At 53.4% G+C, this 17,444-nt stretch overlaps 1 protein-coding gene across 1 annotated transcript in view; it reads right to left on the bottom strand.

The window, feature by feature from the left end:
- The window catches only part of Pax5 (paired box 5), a 162,608-nt gene that overhangs the window by 22,146 nt on the left and 123,018 nt on the right, over nt 1-17,444 (bottom strand). The window contains exon 8 of the mRNA XM_057790573.1: nt 15,263-15,364. Within this exon, the coding sequence (XP_057646556.1) occupies nt 15,263-15,364 (102 nt within the window). The remainder of the gene's footprint in view (nt 1-15,262; nt 15,365-17,444) is intronic.

Below are 17,444 nucleotides of genomic sequence, written 5' to 3'. Positions count from 1 at the left end.
CACTAATACCACTCCCCATGAACCTATGGGGGTCATATTCATTCAAGCCATTGCACCCCAGCTCAATGAAATAAAATAAGATAAAGGTTTGCAGGAACAATGGTGTCTGTGAGGAGACATGGGGAAGCCATCACAAACATTGACTACAAGACCAGTCTCCCCAAAGGATGGAAAACTCTGACTCTTGGGGCCTTATGCCACAAGGCTGGGGAGGGTGGGGCCACACGCCATGCAAGCAGATGGTCACTGGTCAAATCTAAGACCACACATGGTGGTGGGCTGCTGGGTAAAATGGAATATGCTCTGGTCTAACCTTGGCTGTGCTTGGCCTGCCCATCCTCTCATTGAGCCTATGACAAGAGCAGTGGAAGATGGGACTTTAAGGCTGTGGTGAGGATTCTGACAGAGAACAGATGTGAAAACTGAGTAAACCAAGTGTGTGTGTGTGTGTGTGTGTGTGTGTGTGTGATTCCACCACGCACAGGAGTGTAGGGAGTGAGGCATCTCACTTGTCCACTAGGGGGAGCCCTGCAACCCTTTCTTCGGCAGAAATTAAATTGGCAAGCCTCTTCACCAACTCACGCAGGGAATTTCACAAGTTCCCAGCAGCTCTCCGGATGGAAACAGATGTGCCCCTGAGATGTGCCAGGGGTTCTGTGGTTAGCAATACTATGAGAGGTTGGTATACAGAATCCAAGGTTTCACCAGTTTCTTTCTATGACCCCCACCCCAAATCCAATCAGAATAACTGGGGAAGGAAAACAGGAGGGAGCAGAAATGCTGCCCCAGGCACTGACGGGAGCATAGTGGTGACCAGACGCTGTCTGCGTGCCTCCTGGGCTATTAAATAACCCACGGGTTATTAAAAGCGGGTTAATCGGTCCACGAGCGTTTGCCTTGTGCCAGGCTCTGGGCTGAGTATGAGGCAGCCTTGCACTGCAGCATGAGCTAAGGCTCATGACCTGCTGTCTGTCCCCAGAGAGCGGGGAGAAGCCAGGGCTTTGAATTTCTTGGGTCTCTCTTACCTCTTCATTTATCTGAAGGTTTAAAAAAGCCCAGCGAGGACAAAGAAATGGCTCAGCCACAAAGAACACCGACTGTTCTCCCAGAGGACCAGGTTCAGTTCCCAGCACCCACACGGCAGCTCACAGCTGTCTGCAACGCCAGTTCCAAGGCATCTGGCACCGTCTCTGGCCTAGGAATGACTGTGTTGCTTACTGAACAAGGACAGCCAGATGACAGGCAGGGTGATTTGGGGACTAAGATCTAGCCTGCTTTCTAAGCTCTGAGTCCTGGCAAATGGTCCTGTCTGCTCAGGAGAAGGAGCAGGGTCCCAAGAGACAGCCTGGGAACAACCCTGAGAAACTGGAATAAGCCATGGGTCACCTGCCAGGGAGAGGGTGATCTGAGATTTCCCTTCAAAGAGCTCTGACGGCGGTCCCATGATTGAGTGTTTGCCCTGGGTGGCACCCTCAGCACTACGAAAGAACTGAAATAGAACATACTGGAGTTCAAGGCTAGCCTGGGCACCGGAGTCAGCCTTCACCTCATAAAAAGAAAAAAGCAAAAGGCTCTGTGAGACTACAGGGCTCTGTCCTAGTACCTGAAGTCACAAGGGGAAGCATGCCCCAGCTCCATCCTCCATGAAGTGGGGTGGTGCCCGCCTGACTTTCAGATGGACAGTGAAAGGCCAGGGGCTGAGGGGTGGAAGTAGTCAATGAGGGTCAGTGCTTGGAAGATCTCGGGTAATTTCACTGCCTCAACCATGCAAGGCCTGCACCCCCTCACAAGGAGCGCAGAGAGAGGGCATCATTGAGAAGGGATAGAAGCAGAGCTCCCTCTGAGCCCAGCCATCCTGGAATCAGGAGTTGAACCACCTTCCTGCACACGTGTGGATAGAGAAGGTACTCCCAGAGCGCCATGGGGTCACTTGGAGCCTCAGTCAGGGAACACCTCTCCATTCTCATGTCGCCCCATATGCCCAAGCCAGCCAAGGCCTGTGGGCCCGAGCATGGTCCAGCCTCCCCCGCAGCCCACCCGCTAGCCTGCCTCAGGCCAGCATGGTGGCAGGCCCTGCCTGCTCCCTAGGGAGTCTGCCGCCAGGCCTGATGGCGCTAGCCGAGGGAGGGAGGCCGCCAAGCTGTCAGTCTGGAGGTGCCCCTCAGAGCTCCTCCTGGCTGGAGCAAGGAGGGTGGGCCAGCTCTGGAGCTGGGCTGTCAGGGCCTTCATGGAGACGAGGCCGGAGAGGCCTGCCTGACAGCTCGCCCACCGAATTAGGACCATTTGCATGCTAATTTCTAGTGCTCCAACGGGCTGGCAGGCGGGCTGGGGTGTGCGGAGTGTGCAGAGAGGCGCGCACCTCCCAGCCCGCCTGCGAAGGAACAATGCTTGACTGATCTAGCTGCGTTAACGAGCAAATTATGGTAATTTTGTTATTACAAATGCATAGAAATTTCCAAAGCAGGCAGCCATTCAGGGTACCTCCCTTGTTCCTCCCTGCCCCTAAATACTGAGCCTCCTGTTTGTACACGCGGATCAGCCCCGGGCTTCGGGACTGAGATTTGCACGCTCCAGCCTTCCCATCATGAATGGGACTGGAGCTGGTCACCAGTCAGGCACGCATCCCCGTGGGCAGGCCAGCCTCCAGCTGCCGTGTCCCTCAGAGCTCCTCCTTGTTGTATCCTCTTTCCCTCCTGGGCCCACCATTCCAGCAAAGCCACTCCCAAACACCACGTTCAAGTTGTCTTCCCTCCGTCCTAAACATGAAACACGGTCACTTCTCCTCAGAGAAGCTCTTGGGGCCTCAGAACCATTTGGTTGTGTCTGTGCCCACACTGTGACCTGGGCTCAGCCACACGGAAGAACCTGCGATTACCTGGAGAATGAACGCGGGAACGAACGCCAGTGAAGTGGGACGGCCAGAGGGTAGCTCATAAGGGAGGACCCCACCCAGCTGGCTCCCTGGCAATGTAACGAAGCCAAGCCACTTCCGGAATTTACTTGCCAGTTGGCAGCCCTGCCTGGTGTTTGTAATTGTCCACTGTAGAAAGAGCAACTTGCCCGTGTTTTGGTTGGAAGTGCGTTAGTGCATCTCTGGAAGGATGCCCTGGGATGCATCCAGAGAGGCCCTGTATCCCGGGCTGGAATGGGGAGGGGTGTGGCCACTCCAGGAGCAGGGCTGGGCACCAAGGTGAGCAGTGTAGCTGCCTTGCAAGGGTGGGGTGGTCATGTGTCCAGCCCTACAAGGAAGGTGGGCAGCCCTGCTGGTCTGTGATGGGGATTTCTGGCCAGCCTGATGGGGCTGAAATCCACCTTGGAAGGTGGTAAAGAATAAACCCCTCAATTCCAGGATGCCTGCTGTGAGGAGGGTCTGCTTCTGGTAGCTGGGGAAGCAAGGACTCAGTCAGTACTGGGAGGCAAAGGACTAACCCAGGGTGAAGACTTCGTGACCGCAGGCCATGGGCTGCGGTCTGAGTTTTCTGTTTGCCCAATTTTCTGGTTAGGTTCCCACTTCCAGAGGGATTGAACCCAGAGAAAGAACACAGTCATTGCATTTTGTCCAGATACCTGACTAGGGTAAAAAGCAGAGCTGGAAGGAGCAGAACCCCTCCCCCCCGACACACACACACACACACACACACACACACACACACAATGCCTCAGGTTCTAGGCCTACTCTGTTGGCCTGAGGAGGTCACCATCTATATCCACTGGGTCAGAGCAGGAAGGGCACTCAGAACTGGCCAGGCCCACAGGCCCCAGCAGGAACATGATGGAGAGCAAGGGGGACCAGGGTTTTTCAAACACTGATTAGAAGCTCTGGTGCCTGGAACATTCTGGAAACACCAAGTCTGTGTGAGGGTGGGAGGCAAGATGCTTCCTTTCCTTGCTTCAAGAAAGACTGAGGCGATGTGGGGACATGAAGACAGACTGGCCATTCCTTTTGCCTTCCCTGTGACTCTGCCCACAGCCTCTCCTGTCCTTAGCTTGGGACTCCAGGCCTCTCTATCCCCGATGAAGGGTGACATTGCTGCAGACTGCCTGGAGACCTTTCTGGACCCCGAGGGTAGGCGTTAGCACGGAACCCATCTGCAGTCCCCAACCCAGGCCTGCTTCAACCACCTGTCCAACAGGGTGGACTTGCTCACTGTGGGCAGAGCGGCTAGCTGCAGCCTCTCTTGAGACAGTGCCCACATGGCTGCCCCTCCCATCATGATCTGCTCCATCCCCTCATAAAAGAGCCCGGGAGGTGGAGGCTGCAGGGCTGATTCCTGAGTGGGTAAAGTCAGACACAGAACTTTTTGTGTCAATCAGTTTTTTTTTCTGTTTTCGTCTTTGCCCCCCACCCTCAGTGTCATTCCTGGGTGTTCTCTCTGTATGACTCCTTCATTCCCCAAGTACCAGTGCATTTAATTCAGTCCCAGTCCCTCAGAATAGACATGGCGCTGTCGCTTGTCACAGACCAACTCAGGCCACAACCCTCCTCTGGCGCCTCACAGAGAAAGCCACTTCTAGACACAAGTACGGAATGTCGAAGAGCCAAACTTGGAGCGGGTGGTCCTTCCCTTGTCCTCCAAGACCTGCACTTGCTGTGCGGCTCTAAAGCAGCCCTTTCTGCTGGGCCTCAGTTTTCATCTCTGTAAACTGGGCCAACAACTAAGCTGCGAGGTTCAGAAACTAGAAAGCTCTGAGCAAATAAGAGGTCATATTCTTAGCACTTGGGTGAAAAATGCCTCAAGACAGTCCCAACTGTCCTGAACTCCGGTCCGGCAGAACAGTTCCCAAAGCATTTTTGAGCTGGGATGTTCTTTAGACAAAAGAACAGGAGGAGACAGTTGTCGTTTTAAAGTCTTTCATTTCTCTCGCGTTTTCACCCCCTCCTTGCTTCTTCTTTCCTTCCTTTCCAGCCTGGCATTGAGTCTCCCTTAAGTCCTTAATTTGTGCCTCTGCACATCGGCTCCTTATAAAGACAATTCATTTGTTCAGGGTCACCGCGTGGTTTTTCATTAAAAACAAATTACCCGCATTCAGGGAGGACATCTGGGCTTCCCGGCTCCCATTAATGACTATATTTCCAGCCTCCCCAGCCTGGTTGGGCTCCTCTTGCCTGTCACCCTGCCTTCCAGGCCCCAGGAGGACAATGAGAGTGACAGCAAGTGAAAGGGAAAACATGAGGGATGAGGGCGAGAGGCGAGTCCCCTGGGAGGGGAAGGAGGGAAAAGTGGAGAGAAAAAAATAAATAGCTCAAACAGAGGGTAACAAGGGCCATTGTCTCAGTATCTTCCAGAGAGCAGCCAGAGCCAATACTGGAAGGACTAGGGCGGCGTTTAAGTGGAGCACAAGCCCCGCGTAATGACACCCTGGACCCTGAGCCTGGACTCCGCTCAGGCCAGTTACGCGAGCAAACAGTAAGGGTAGTATTTACGTGAGTTCTATCTACAGCTCTCAGACATCTACTGGGTGTTGGGAACGGGCATAGTCCCGCCTCCGAGAGGAGCTCCAGACTGGGTCTAACCCCAAAAGCAATCATGAGACTGGGGCACATAGTCCCAACAGCTCCAAGCAAGCAGATCACGGTTGGTGGTGGCCTGGGGTTGAGCTGACACTGGGCAAGGCCCCGGGGTCTACATAGAGGAATTTATTGAATAATAGGTAGCCTGAGAGAGTAAATGTTGGCTAGCCCAAGGCCGATTCACATTGGCAGATGGCTAGGGATGGGGAAAGGAATACCCCAGAACCTGAAGCACAGTGTCCTAGCATCCCAGCAGAGTCTGGCGCCTCAGGGGAGCACCAGGGAAGCCATATTCTTCCCCGGGGCCCAGAGACTATCAAACAGTCTCCTCCTGGTTCCCCAGGGGCACCAAGGCTGGCTGAACTTGAGATAAGAGTTCTAGACCTCACTCAGTCTGCTTGCTCCCAGGTCGCCTAAGGCGTGATCCAAACTAGGTACATCACCACCAGAGCTGTTAACTTGCTTCTGAACTAGGGTGAACATTCCTGTCTCACAAGGCGCTTTCAGTGGCAACTTGGGTAACAAGTGTGTATCATTTCTCCGGACGGACGGTAAACACCCTGCAGGTTAGGGGGTGGGTGGCAGAGACGTGGAGATTTGGTATCATTTGAGAACACTTTCTTTGGAGGACAAAGGCCTCACCTTACTGACTCCGGCTGCTTCTGGGGGCTCTGGGCTCGGAGAGAGTTGTCTTAGGTGCAGTGAGTTAGAGGTGGTGGCTGGTCCAGCTGACAGCTGACAAGGTCTTAGAATAGAGGAGCATGGATTCCCGCAAGCCAAAGAGGCAAAACACAGCCCAGAGCTGGTCCAGGAGGGCCCAAGTGCAGACAGGACAATGCACGGCCCAGGGCCTATGTGTACCATCATGTTCTGGCCCTTGGTTTGCTCATCCCCCTCCCCTCCCTGACCAGCACAAGTTTCTCCAGGTGAGAACTATCTTGCTAGGTCCCTCCCATGTGTAGGGACAGTGGCACAGACACCTCTGAAGGCTTTTGATGGGCTTCTCACTTCCCCATGGGAATATGGACTGTGGTGTGTTCCCTATCTTTACACTGCCCTCCACAGAAGCACATGCCCCTCCCTTCTCTGAGCCTGGTACGCCCTGACCAGGCTAACGTCATCCCTGGGTTTACGAGATGTCACACTTTCTTCTCTCCAGGCCTGGCAAGGTGTCCTTAGGCTCCTATGGAGATGATCCACAAACCAAAGGGAGGAACCAGGGCCGCTGACACCTCGTCATCTGAAGGCCTTGCCTTTACTCATTGTGGTCAAGGGGGTTTAACAGGGAATCGGGTCTGTGCCAGGTCCCTTCTCCCCGGGCACACAAGTACCACCCTCTGCCCCTACAGCACAATAACTACAGCACACTATTAATTTTGGCTCGAAAATTACAAAAACCTCATATCCATAGTCTTGCTTTGGAAACCACTTGACCATGAGCGATGTGAGAGATTATTAGCTGTGATTTCTTAGCAATCACGGTGTGGACTTGGGAACATTTGCAAAGTGAGGCAGTCTAACCTCAAATTGTTTTCAAGTATGATGAAATTTTTATGAGCATTAAATGTAATAGTTAATAAAAGTTAATGTTGCGATCTGCAGGCATTTCGCAGAACGTTTATTAATGCCAGCCTGCCAGTTTCCTTTCTGGAATCTCAGAGGCGAAGTACATCCCCCCCCCACTCCCCCCGAGGCATCAGACTGTCGTAAAGTCCTGAAAAGGGAATAAGCCTATGGCACAGGGCCTGTCTGGGATCCTGCCCTCCTCTTTACAGTCTTGTGGGAGATCCAGGGTGGGCCCCCTGCAGGATCTCCGGTCTGGTAGGGGCTAATATCCACGATAATGTGAGAAAAAGCAGAAGGAAGGCCGGGCAGGAGTGAGTGGGAGTTCTCAGCCTTAAGTGGTCAGACCATTGATGCCCAGTAGACAAAAGCTGGTGTGAGCCCTGGGCACTCCAGCATGAAAGGGGTGGTGGGTGCTGTCTGGCCCTGCTCCTCCTACGGCTTCAGTCTCTCCTACCCCACCCCATCCCCTGCTAAGCAAATGAGGCGATTTGCTCCCAGGCAAGATTCAGGTAGATAACCAGAGAGAACTGCCAGGGGCCCTCTTGGCTAGCCTTTTGGCAAACAGTGGTACTGGAGGCATTTGCAGATAGATCTAGGCCTGAGTCAAGCTGCTTTGTGCTGACTGTGGGGCCAGGGGCTGGGATGGCGTCCTTCCTCAGCACTGGATTCGTGTTTAATCTCCACATCAGAATCTCGCTTGATCATGGCCCAACGTAAGACCCAGCAAGACCATCCAACCTCCTCAGAACTCCATGTGTCTCCCATGTTCCTCTCTGTACCAAACAAGCACCCCAACCTCTCAGCGGGGGAGGGCCTTGAAGGCGTCAGGTTCACCTCACCCCATATGCATCCAGTGTGTGCACAATTCCCACAAATGTTTTCACTTCTTCTAAAGCAAATCTTGACTGTAGCCCCTTTATCTACAAGGCCACTGCAACCTAGTCACTGTACTGTTTTCAAGGAGTACCACCAGGAGAGGGCCTGTGGTGGTTCGAACCATAATGGCTCCCACAGGCTCTTATATTTGAACACTTGGTCCTCAGTTCATGGGAAAGATCTGGAGGTGTGGCCTTGTTGGAGGAGGTGTGCCACTGGAGGTGACTCTGAGGTTTCAAAAGCTAATAGTAGGCCCAGGCACCACTCGCATTCTCTCTCTCTCTCTCTCTCTCTCTCTCTCTCTCTCTCTCTCTGCCTGAAACTTGTGGAACGGATGTGAACTCTCAGCTACTTCTTTAGCATCATGCCTGTCTTCTGTCTGCCACTATGCTCCCTGCCATGATGATAATGGACTGATCGTCTAAAAGTGTAAGCAAGCCCCCAATTAAATGCTTTAGTTTTACAAGCTGTCTTGGCCATAGTGTCTCATCACAGCACTAGAAAAGTAACAAAACAAGGGCCTTTGGTGGAAGCTTAGTCAGAATCTTAGCCCAGACTCACATACCATGGACTGTGACCCAGAGAAGTACCCAAGGTATGGTCCCCTCATCTACCAGCTCCAAGGCTCCAGATTCCCAAGCTGTTGGGCACCCATTCCCGGTGTGGTGGTCCTGAGAGTTCGTTCTGGTCTCCAAGGCAGTTTGGGGGGCTTTTCCAGTGGAAGTGTGGAAGGACTGTGTATCTCTGCCCATTTAGAGTAGAGACGGGTGGACTCCAGAGCTTCCTAGGCTGGCTAGATGACATTAGTGTGGACACCAGCCCCGGAGAGGCAGGACCAGGAAAGTCCTTAGTGTGGACACCAGCCCCGGAGTGGCAGGACCAGGAAACTCCTTAGGGTGCAGTCAGTCCTGTTTCTCCACCCACTGCCCCCTATTTTAGGAACAGGAAGCCCCAGGATCATGCCCAAGGTCCTCCTATCAGTGTCTGACAGTCTGGCTGCTGGGACCAGACTCCAAGTCTCCTTGGCTCAGGCAGGACCTCTGCCTCTGTAGTACCTTCTCCCGAAGTGTAACAAGACCTCAGAAAGCGTCTGAGGGCTGCCAGTTTCTCCCCACGCCCAGAGACTCCTCGGTGGATTTATCCACATAGGACTGAGCTATTTGGGAGGTCAAGGGCTCAGGTCCTGAGCACATTCCAGACATCTCCATCAGAGCCTTGCCTCATGCCCTGACGCTCAAGAGGGTGATGATGGTGCCAGCAGGGGCCTGTCTATCATGGTCACTCTGCCTCTCCTGCTCTTCTCCTCTAGCCCTGCAAAGCTTAAGACCCAGTCCTCCCAGGCTCCCATGTGCTCTGGTCCCCGGGTGCCCACACTGTCTGCTCCCCAGGAGCCCACACTGTCTGGTCCCCAGGTGCCTATGTGCTCTGGTCTCTCTGGGGCTCTTAGATGACAATACTGGTCCCTTACCCACTTCTGATTGGCAAATCTAATCTTCAAGCTTTGACTCAAACGATCTCTGAGACATCTCTCTTGATTGCCTCCACTCCATTCCATTGCTCCAGTCACCTCAACAATCCCTTCCCCCAACTTCCTGGGCACTGTATACATTCCTGTTTTTTTTTTTTAATCTTTCATCTATCTATCTATCTATCTATCTATCTATCTATCTATCTATCTGCACATGTGGATGCATAAGGAGTCCGTAGCACAACCTCAGAGTCACTCCTCAGGGGACACTTTCCACCTTATCTTGATAGTTCCCCGCTGGCCTAGAGCTCACCCAAACAAGCAAGCTGGCCAGCAGGCCCCGTGATCCTCTGGCTCTGCCCTCCCAGAGCCGGAATGACAAATGTGTGCCACCGTGCCTAGATTTTTATTTTCAATGTGGGTTCAGAGGGAACTCAGGGCCTCAAGCTTGCACACAGGTATTTCACTGACTGAGGTCTCCTCCATGCCATAACTTTTAACACACTACATGGGATGATGTACTTTTTATTAACCTGTCTCCCAAATTAGACTGTGAGCTCCCTGAGGGCAGCAGCTGGGTCTGAAATGCCACACTGGACCCAGAACCAGCACTTAGTATTTCTTAGAAAATTCCTAAAGAGTTAATAACTAACAAGAGAATGGACCTCCTGTGGCTTCTTGTGTCTGGGTTCCTTAGTCCGTTCCTAGCACGGCAGAATGACTCAGACCACAAGAGGGCAGCAAAGAGTCAGAAACGAGCAACAGGTGTGCACTCTGGGACCCAGCCCAAGCCAGAGTTCCTCAGAAGGCCCAATGAGAGCGCAAGCAAAAAGCAGGAGGCATGGGGCTGAGAACCCCACAGGAGAAGCAAAAGCCGTTCTTCCTCTTGAGAAGCACCCAGAGGGCAATGGCTCCACCTCTCATCAGTGCTGAGTCTCCAATTCTTGACTGGCTAGCCTCTGGGGGCCTTTCTAAACCCGTCCAGTGCACTGGATTCTGTTCTAACCCTGGGAAGGGTCTCTGCATGGGGTGGGAATAAAGTGTCCCAATGATATCCACCACCTGCGCCGAGCATGATTTTGTAAGAATTGGCAGACCACACAGGAGTGCCTGCTAAATTTAGCCACATCCTGCCAGGTTCTAGGCCCCAGCCCTTAAGCCTGACTGGCAGAACTTAGAATCAGGGATAGTCTCACCAGGGCAGGAAAAGCCTTCCTTTCCTGACATCCTAGTCCCTAGATCCTGTGAATAAGTAAGACTCCATAGCAGCGGGAAATGAAGGTGACAGAGAGAATTACGGTCGCCAGTGAACTGTCCTGAAGCAAAGGGAATTAGCCTGGTTGGGCAATGAACCTGAGGTAAGCACACGCTCCTCTAGCAGGAGGTAGAGGAGGACTGGGAGGGAAAGGTGGCAATGAACCTGAGGCCCAACACTGCCAACTTTAAATATGAAACAATGGGACCACAAGTCAAAGGATGCTTGCAGTATCCACAAGCTAGAGGGTGAAAGCAAACAGCCCTCCCTTCCGCGAGTCCAGAAGGAGCTCAATACCCTGACGTTAGCACGATTTCATTGTTTTGGGCTTCTAACTTCGAGAATTAGAAGAGAAACATTTCCGTTGTTTTAAGTCACTGTGTTATGATCATTTGTTATGGGTGGAATAGGGAATTAACACATGTGGGTTCCTGGAGACAGTTTGTCTATGTAGGAGAACAGAAAAGTGTGCATGAGCTAGGCGGGCTGGAAGAGAGGAGCAGAGAAAGCCGCGGTGCTGCGGCCAGAGGAGCAGGTCGCTCCCCGTCAGGGCACAGCACAGTCAGTCCTGTTCTACCCTGCAGTTTGCTCCAGACTTTCCTTCTGGCCCCAGATGCCCCTTCTGTCCTTGTCCTCACCTGTAACCTCCTCAGAGACCAAAACGGTCATTTCAGTGTGCAACTTCATCGCAAGGGTCCTAGAGGTCATGTTTCCCAATCCTTGACTACTAGTGAGAACTACAGTGCCCAAGACCCACAGGGCCCACAGGGACCACAGGGACCACAGGGACCAGTCATGCTCCTTCACGCACACTGCCCTGACAGGTCTCCTGTCTATCAGCTTTATCCACTACAGCCTGGGGAAGATGGGAACACTGTCAGCCCTGCTGGTACTTTTTCCTAAAGCTCCAGAGCAGGAGCAAAACAAGGGGCTGGGCAGGAGCCCTTGATGCCTTGGGTGATTCTCAAAGATGCTTACCCCGTTTTTCAGACTCACTAAAGCCAAAGGGCAGCGAACTCCCTTCCCCCCAGCCGAGCATATTTAAGAGTTCCAAATGCCATGTCAATATCTGTGGGGCTGCACAAACATCTTCAGGCTTACTCACCGATCAAGGCACTGTGGAATCTTTGGTGCAAAACTTTTGGCATTTGCTGAGACTTGATGAAAATAAGAACTGAAAACTGTCTCCACCTTAAGCGGATAGAACGTGCGGCCTTTGCTTTTGTCGATGTAAGGGATCTGCAGAGGGCTGCAGGAAGGAGCTCCACAAACACCTCAGAGGAGCTCACACGAGACTGCCCGACTGCCCGGGAGCAGGAGGGGCAGATAGCCTGGCGACAGCCCTCAGGGCCAGGAAGCAGGACATGCCAACAAGCTGCCACTCAACACAGACCTCACAGGCCCGCTTTCTCACAGCCCAAAGTTCAGCTGCCTGAGTGTACCCTGGAGGCAGTCCCTGTTGTGTGTGCCCTGAAAGCGAATATTAGAAAGGGGAGCCTCCACCCACACGTGGGAAGCAGCAACAGCCAAGCGTTTCCTAAAGCCCGTGGAGGCAGGGAGTCATGGGGTTTCTGGCTTCCCTGCAGATTGCACTGCAGGCCCACAGCAAGTACGGGAGACTGATTTACAGCGAAACCATCCATTCCAGTGCGGCCACCTCAGAGCTGGGGAAAGCAGATAATGGCTCCCCCGGAGTCATGTCAACTGTTTTCTCAGAACACGTCAACAGGCCTGCCACGGCTGTGAGAACTGGATCCCAACATAAATACCTCACGGGCTTAGAAACCAGAGGTTAAGCAGCAGAAATCTGAACAAATGTAAGATCTCAAACAGATCACAGGGTAGTCTCGTCCCGGTCCCTAGAACCTGACGTGTGAGGCTTCCTGTGTGAATCCTGTGAGTGCCAAGACAGGCTGGCAGATGTGAAGAAGTTGAGAACTTGAGTGCCCTTATATGGGACAGAAGAGACGGGTGGCGTAGAGACTTGACCCTGGAGCGCTGCAGCTCCAGGAAGGAAGAAGCTGGAGGAGTTGAGGAGCAGCCACTTCCCAGGGCTTCCCAGGGAGTGGGACTGTGCCGGCACCAGCATCTTGGCCCAGTGATCCTAACTTCAGACTTGTTACAGAGACGTGAGAGAATTCTCCTGTTATCCCGAACACTGCACTGGGGATTTTCTTCTGCTTGTCACAGGAAATTAAAGCACTGGTTATCTGCTTTGCCCTGCTACTGTCCCCTAGCAGACACTCACAGAAGGCACCTAGGACGTGCTCGGGACTATGATGGCGCCCAAGGCTGAAACGGCTCCAGTGAAAGCGGTGTGCACAACATAGCTGATGGAACACCAAACACTAGTGACCCCAGGAGAGACCATCCTGGAAGTTTGTGGGCAGTGACGTCTGTGCTCAGACCTGGAGACCGAGGCTGGATCTCAACAGGCCAAGGTGGGAAGTGGTCCAGTCCAGGATACTGAATGAAGGAGATGAGTGATTGGGGACAGGGAGGGCTGGAAGAGGGGCCCACAAATTAAGCAAGGGCAAGACCCTGGCAATGCATGCTGGGAGAGGGACGCGACAGTGGCTAGGACACTGAGGAGCAAGTGCTAAGCTGTCTCGATCTGTCACTGACTGCTGCGAGTGTGGGGAAAGAGAAAGGTCGGAGCCAGTCAGGAGGAGGGAGTGGTGACGGGGCAGGAAGCAGTGGAGAGATATGGAGAAGGAAGAATTCAGGGTCCCTGAGCAGCAGGCTCCCCAACTGTAATTCTGCTTTCCTCCCTTCAATTCTGTGCAACTCCCCTCTGTGGTGGAGGATGGAGTCCCAGAAGTCCCGTGTTCCCATTGCAACAGACGGGAGATTGTGGCCTTGTATGGTCCCGTGACTCCTGCTGCCATCCCTACTGGATGAGAAGCTACCACCATCCCACTGGGGCCTCGGCCAGGCACAGCCATTTGTGTGTGGAGCCTGGTACTGGGGCTGGAGGAACGACAGGGTCCGAGGGCTGCTTTGTTTTGATAAACCAGGAAAGGTTCGGCTGCATCTCTCAACTTGGTCTCTGGGGGAGGCTGGGGTTTTCTGGGAGGGCCATCAAGGTGATGTGACTTTAATCAGCCCTAATTAGGACCAGGACCCAGGGTTGTTACAGCAGTTTCCTCCTGAAAAGCCAGGGTTAGGGACTTAGGAAGCCCGTTTGCTAAGGGCTAAGCCCATTGGCAGCCCAGTGAAGTTCACTAACTTCTTTGGGTCCCAGCCATTTAGGAGAATGGGGTAATGCCCTCGAGCTAGCCCATCTGACAGCGTTGTTTATATGAGCACAGAGAAAGGAGTTTGCCTGTTGATACGGAAGTGTATAGAAAGGGGAAGAGCCGCTCTTGAGTGTGGTCTGTGACCCCAACTGGCAGAGGCTGGGGAAAGAGGAGCCCAAGGGTGTGGTAGTGGCAGTGTGTGCCCACCACCTCCGTGAGCCTGGGTGCTATATTTCTCCGGCATCCGCCACAGGGCCATCCTTGCAGCAGGAAAGATGACGCTCTCGCTGTGCAACCTGGCAGGCCTCCCAGGTGTTGGCAAGGCCCAGGACAAGAGTGCCCGTGGAGGCCATTTCCCATATGCCTCATATTTAAAAGGCATAAATCAAGCTAACAAACCGTTAAATGAAATATGCTCCATCCTCCTACCTTGTTAAATACACTGCGCACGCAACTAGGCCAGGATGGAATTTTGAATTGTGGGGCTCCTTGATGTTCTCTGCCAGGGTACACAGTGTGGGAAACTCCACTTGCCTGTTTGTGCCCTAACTTGCTCCACTTGTTGTCATGTGAACACACACACACACACACCTGTGAAGCCTTATATACCTTACAATCAAGCTCGTTCAAGTCCCTACCAAGAGTTCACCATCAAGGGTTCACAAACAGGTTATTAGGGCATCTTCAAGAGGACAGCCCTGCGGTAGAGCCAGAAGAAGCTCAGCTCCATCTGGGTGGGCCTCCAGAGTGGAGGAAGGAGCACCACGGTTCTGTGGACTCACCCTGGTCCATGGGATAATGGGGAGAGGGCAGCAGAGGGCATCCTTTAAGGAACGGTGATCTCTAATCTCAGTGTCAAAGCTGACATGCCACTGGTAGAGGGACAGGTTTTAAGGCTTTCATGGTGTTCAGTCCAGTGGCAAACTCAGGAGTCGACAGCCTGTCTGCCTTGAAAACACACTTCTCACACTCAAGAGTTAACACCACCAAGAGCAGCCTGTGGGGCTTCCATGTGGTTCATATTACACAGATTGGGGAATACAGGAGAAGTTGAGGGAGGGAAGGAAGGATGGGGGATACTCCAACTGGCTGGCCCTGCACCCTTCTGGGCCCTGGCACCCAGTGAGGCTGACCAGAGGCTTTTTAAGTGTCATACAAGGACCCACCCTCTGGTGTCCTCCTCAGTGCAGCCCCAGCTGCAGAAGGGGCTGAGTCAACCTCTTGATTTATTCAGGTTGCTTTCTCAGAAGCATGGAGGTCACCCGGGCTGCTTTGGGGCAGATAGTGCCCTCCCATGGCCACCCCATCTGCCGCCTGCTGTGGAGATGCAGGCAGTGCAAACTCACCCGGCACCATCCCTGTCAGCGTCGGTGCAGAGTAGCTGCCCTGTCCAGCGGGGGGGACGTGTGGAGGGTACCCAGGGAGGGTCGTGCTTGCCAAGTCGCGGCCTGAAGAATCAAAGCAACATATCACAGGGTGAGCATCTCTGCAGCCTGATGTTTGGCCACAGCTCCCTGGACATTCTACACGTTTGTCACTTCTGGAAGCTGAACACCAGCGTGCACTTTTCCCCATGTCACTCATACATGCTTACACCACACACACACACAAACACACACACCCCTCAGGGAGGTGGGACGACATCGGTGTCACATACCAGGCTGTGTACTCATGTGACTTTGATTGCTCCACTTCCACCTTGTTGCCCCTGATTGGTTCTCAGCATACGGTCCATCCTCCTCCTGCCACATGTAGCCCACCATTGCCTTCCAAGACAGGCTGACACATCTCCCTCCTCCATTCCCAACAGCATGGGGAGGGAGCACATCACACCCTCCAGCCCCCATAGTTTTCTGTCCCAGGGCCCAGATATCTTCCTTTATTCAATGAACATGAAGGACCCTTCTCCCAACCCAATATTGCCTTGCCGCTGGCACACAGAGGTCAAGACCCTCCAGTGGAGGCTTGCAGCTCTTGGAGAGCAGGGATGACTTCCTGCCCATCCCTATGGCCCTGCTAGAGAGGCGGCAATCCATTAAGAGTCTTTCGCTCTGCTCAAGAATCATTGCAAGAAGAGCACGGAGAGCTCCCCTTGGCTAGCGCACGCTGACATTTTGGAGACGGCAAAGCAGACTTGAAGCAAAAGGGGAGCAAGTGGCTCAGATCTCAGGGGGACCCATGGCAGAGCAGGTACCTTGTGGCACATAGTAGGCATTTTGTGCATAAGTCTACAGGGTAACTAAACATCCAAAAGGCTTGTGGAAAGTAATCTCAAGGTAACCGAATGCTGTAAGCAAGGAAAGCACAACCGTGTTACTGTCTGTGTCCCTTCAGGGAGAAGCAGGGCCTGTGGCCCTTCAAACCCTCTTGCAGGTTATATATGACAGGGAGTCCGGTGACGAGACGTGGAAGACAGACCTTGGCAAAGCACTGTGTTCTGTAGTTTCTGGACCCCAAGGGAAGCCACTGTCCTTGGGGAGAGAATTGGCAGCTTACCCTAAAAGGAAGGGGCGCAGCCACTGTCTGCCACCCTGGGAAGTGGCGGGAAGTGATGGAGGTTTGGGACTAGGGTGTGGACACCGAGGATGTGGGGGGGGGGTGCAGAAGGGACCGTGGGCTGCACGATGAGTGACTGCTGATCACGCAGAGCCGAGATGGGTCTCAGAGCACTTCCCAGTCTTTCTTACAAAGCAACTGCACACGTACGGCCTCTGAGCCCAGCTCCACCAATGGGTGGCTGGAGGAGGGCCATCACTAACCAATGGCCCCCAAAGAACCCACACCAGCATGAGAATGTGAGCATGCCTTGAGTGATTCCACAGTCTTTCTGGGGCCATCAGTCAGTGACCATTCCCGAGGCTGCCCCATCTCACAGTCCACCAACCTTCCAGAACTTCCAGAACCCCAGAAGCCCCCAAAAGGGGTCCCCTGCCCCTGCTCATCACTTCCCTGGCTTAAGGCTGGGAACCCTGGCTCAGGTGTCTTTACATGAGATATCGAAGTTGAGCAGACGCCCCAGGATTAACCGGAGTCCATCATCCTCAGCACGAGTTGCACCAGGCAATCCTCTCAAGGAGGGGCAAGACAGAAGCAAATAGTCGAGCTTGCAGGACCAGAGATGATGAAGGAGGTTTGCCCCATTAGGCTCCCTGTACCTCTCTGCAAAGTCAGGGCTCCAAGTCTTTGTACCCTAAGGTCAGAAGGGCACAGGGCTAAAACATTTTAGTGAGAGAAGCCACTCTGCAGAAGCACCAAGGGTCTTGGGAGTCCGGCAGTCCCCGCCATTCCTGTTCAAGAAGAGAGTCAATGGGGGGCTAGGGAGGCTCTTCTTGCCATTTTGCAGATGGAAAACTGAGATCTGGTGGAGGGAGAGGAGCAACCAACTTGGGGTCCACTGGACACAGCAGACTCCTCAGCCCAGGGCCTACCCTAGCTCAGGGTCCTGAGAAGGGAGGGCAGTGTGTGCCCATGGAAACTCAGAGAGTCTGAGCAAGGGGTCTGCCTCCCGGGATCCAGTTCATTCTTCAA

This window comes from Chionomys nivalis, chromosome 16 (assembly GCF_950005125.1).
Source record: "Chionomys nivalis chromosome 16, mChiNiv1.1, whole genome shotgun sequence".
Classification (NCBI taxonomy): Eukaryota; Metazoa; Chordata; class Mammalia; order Rodentia; family Cricetidae; genus Chionomys; species Chionomys nivalis.
Note: the sequence above shows the minus strand (reverse complement) of the source record. Positions and strands in the feature narration are given on the sequence as shown.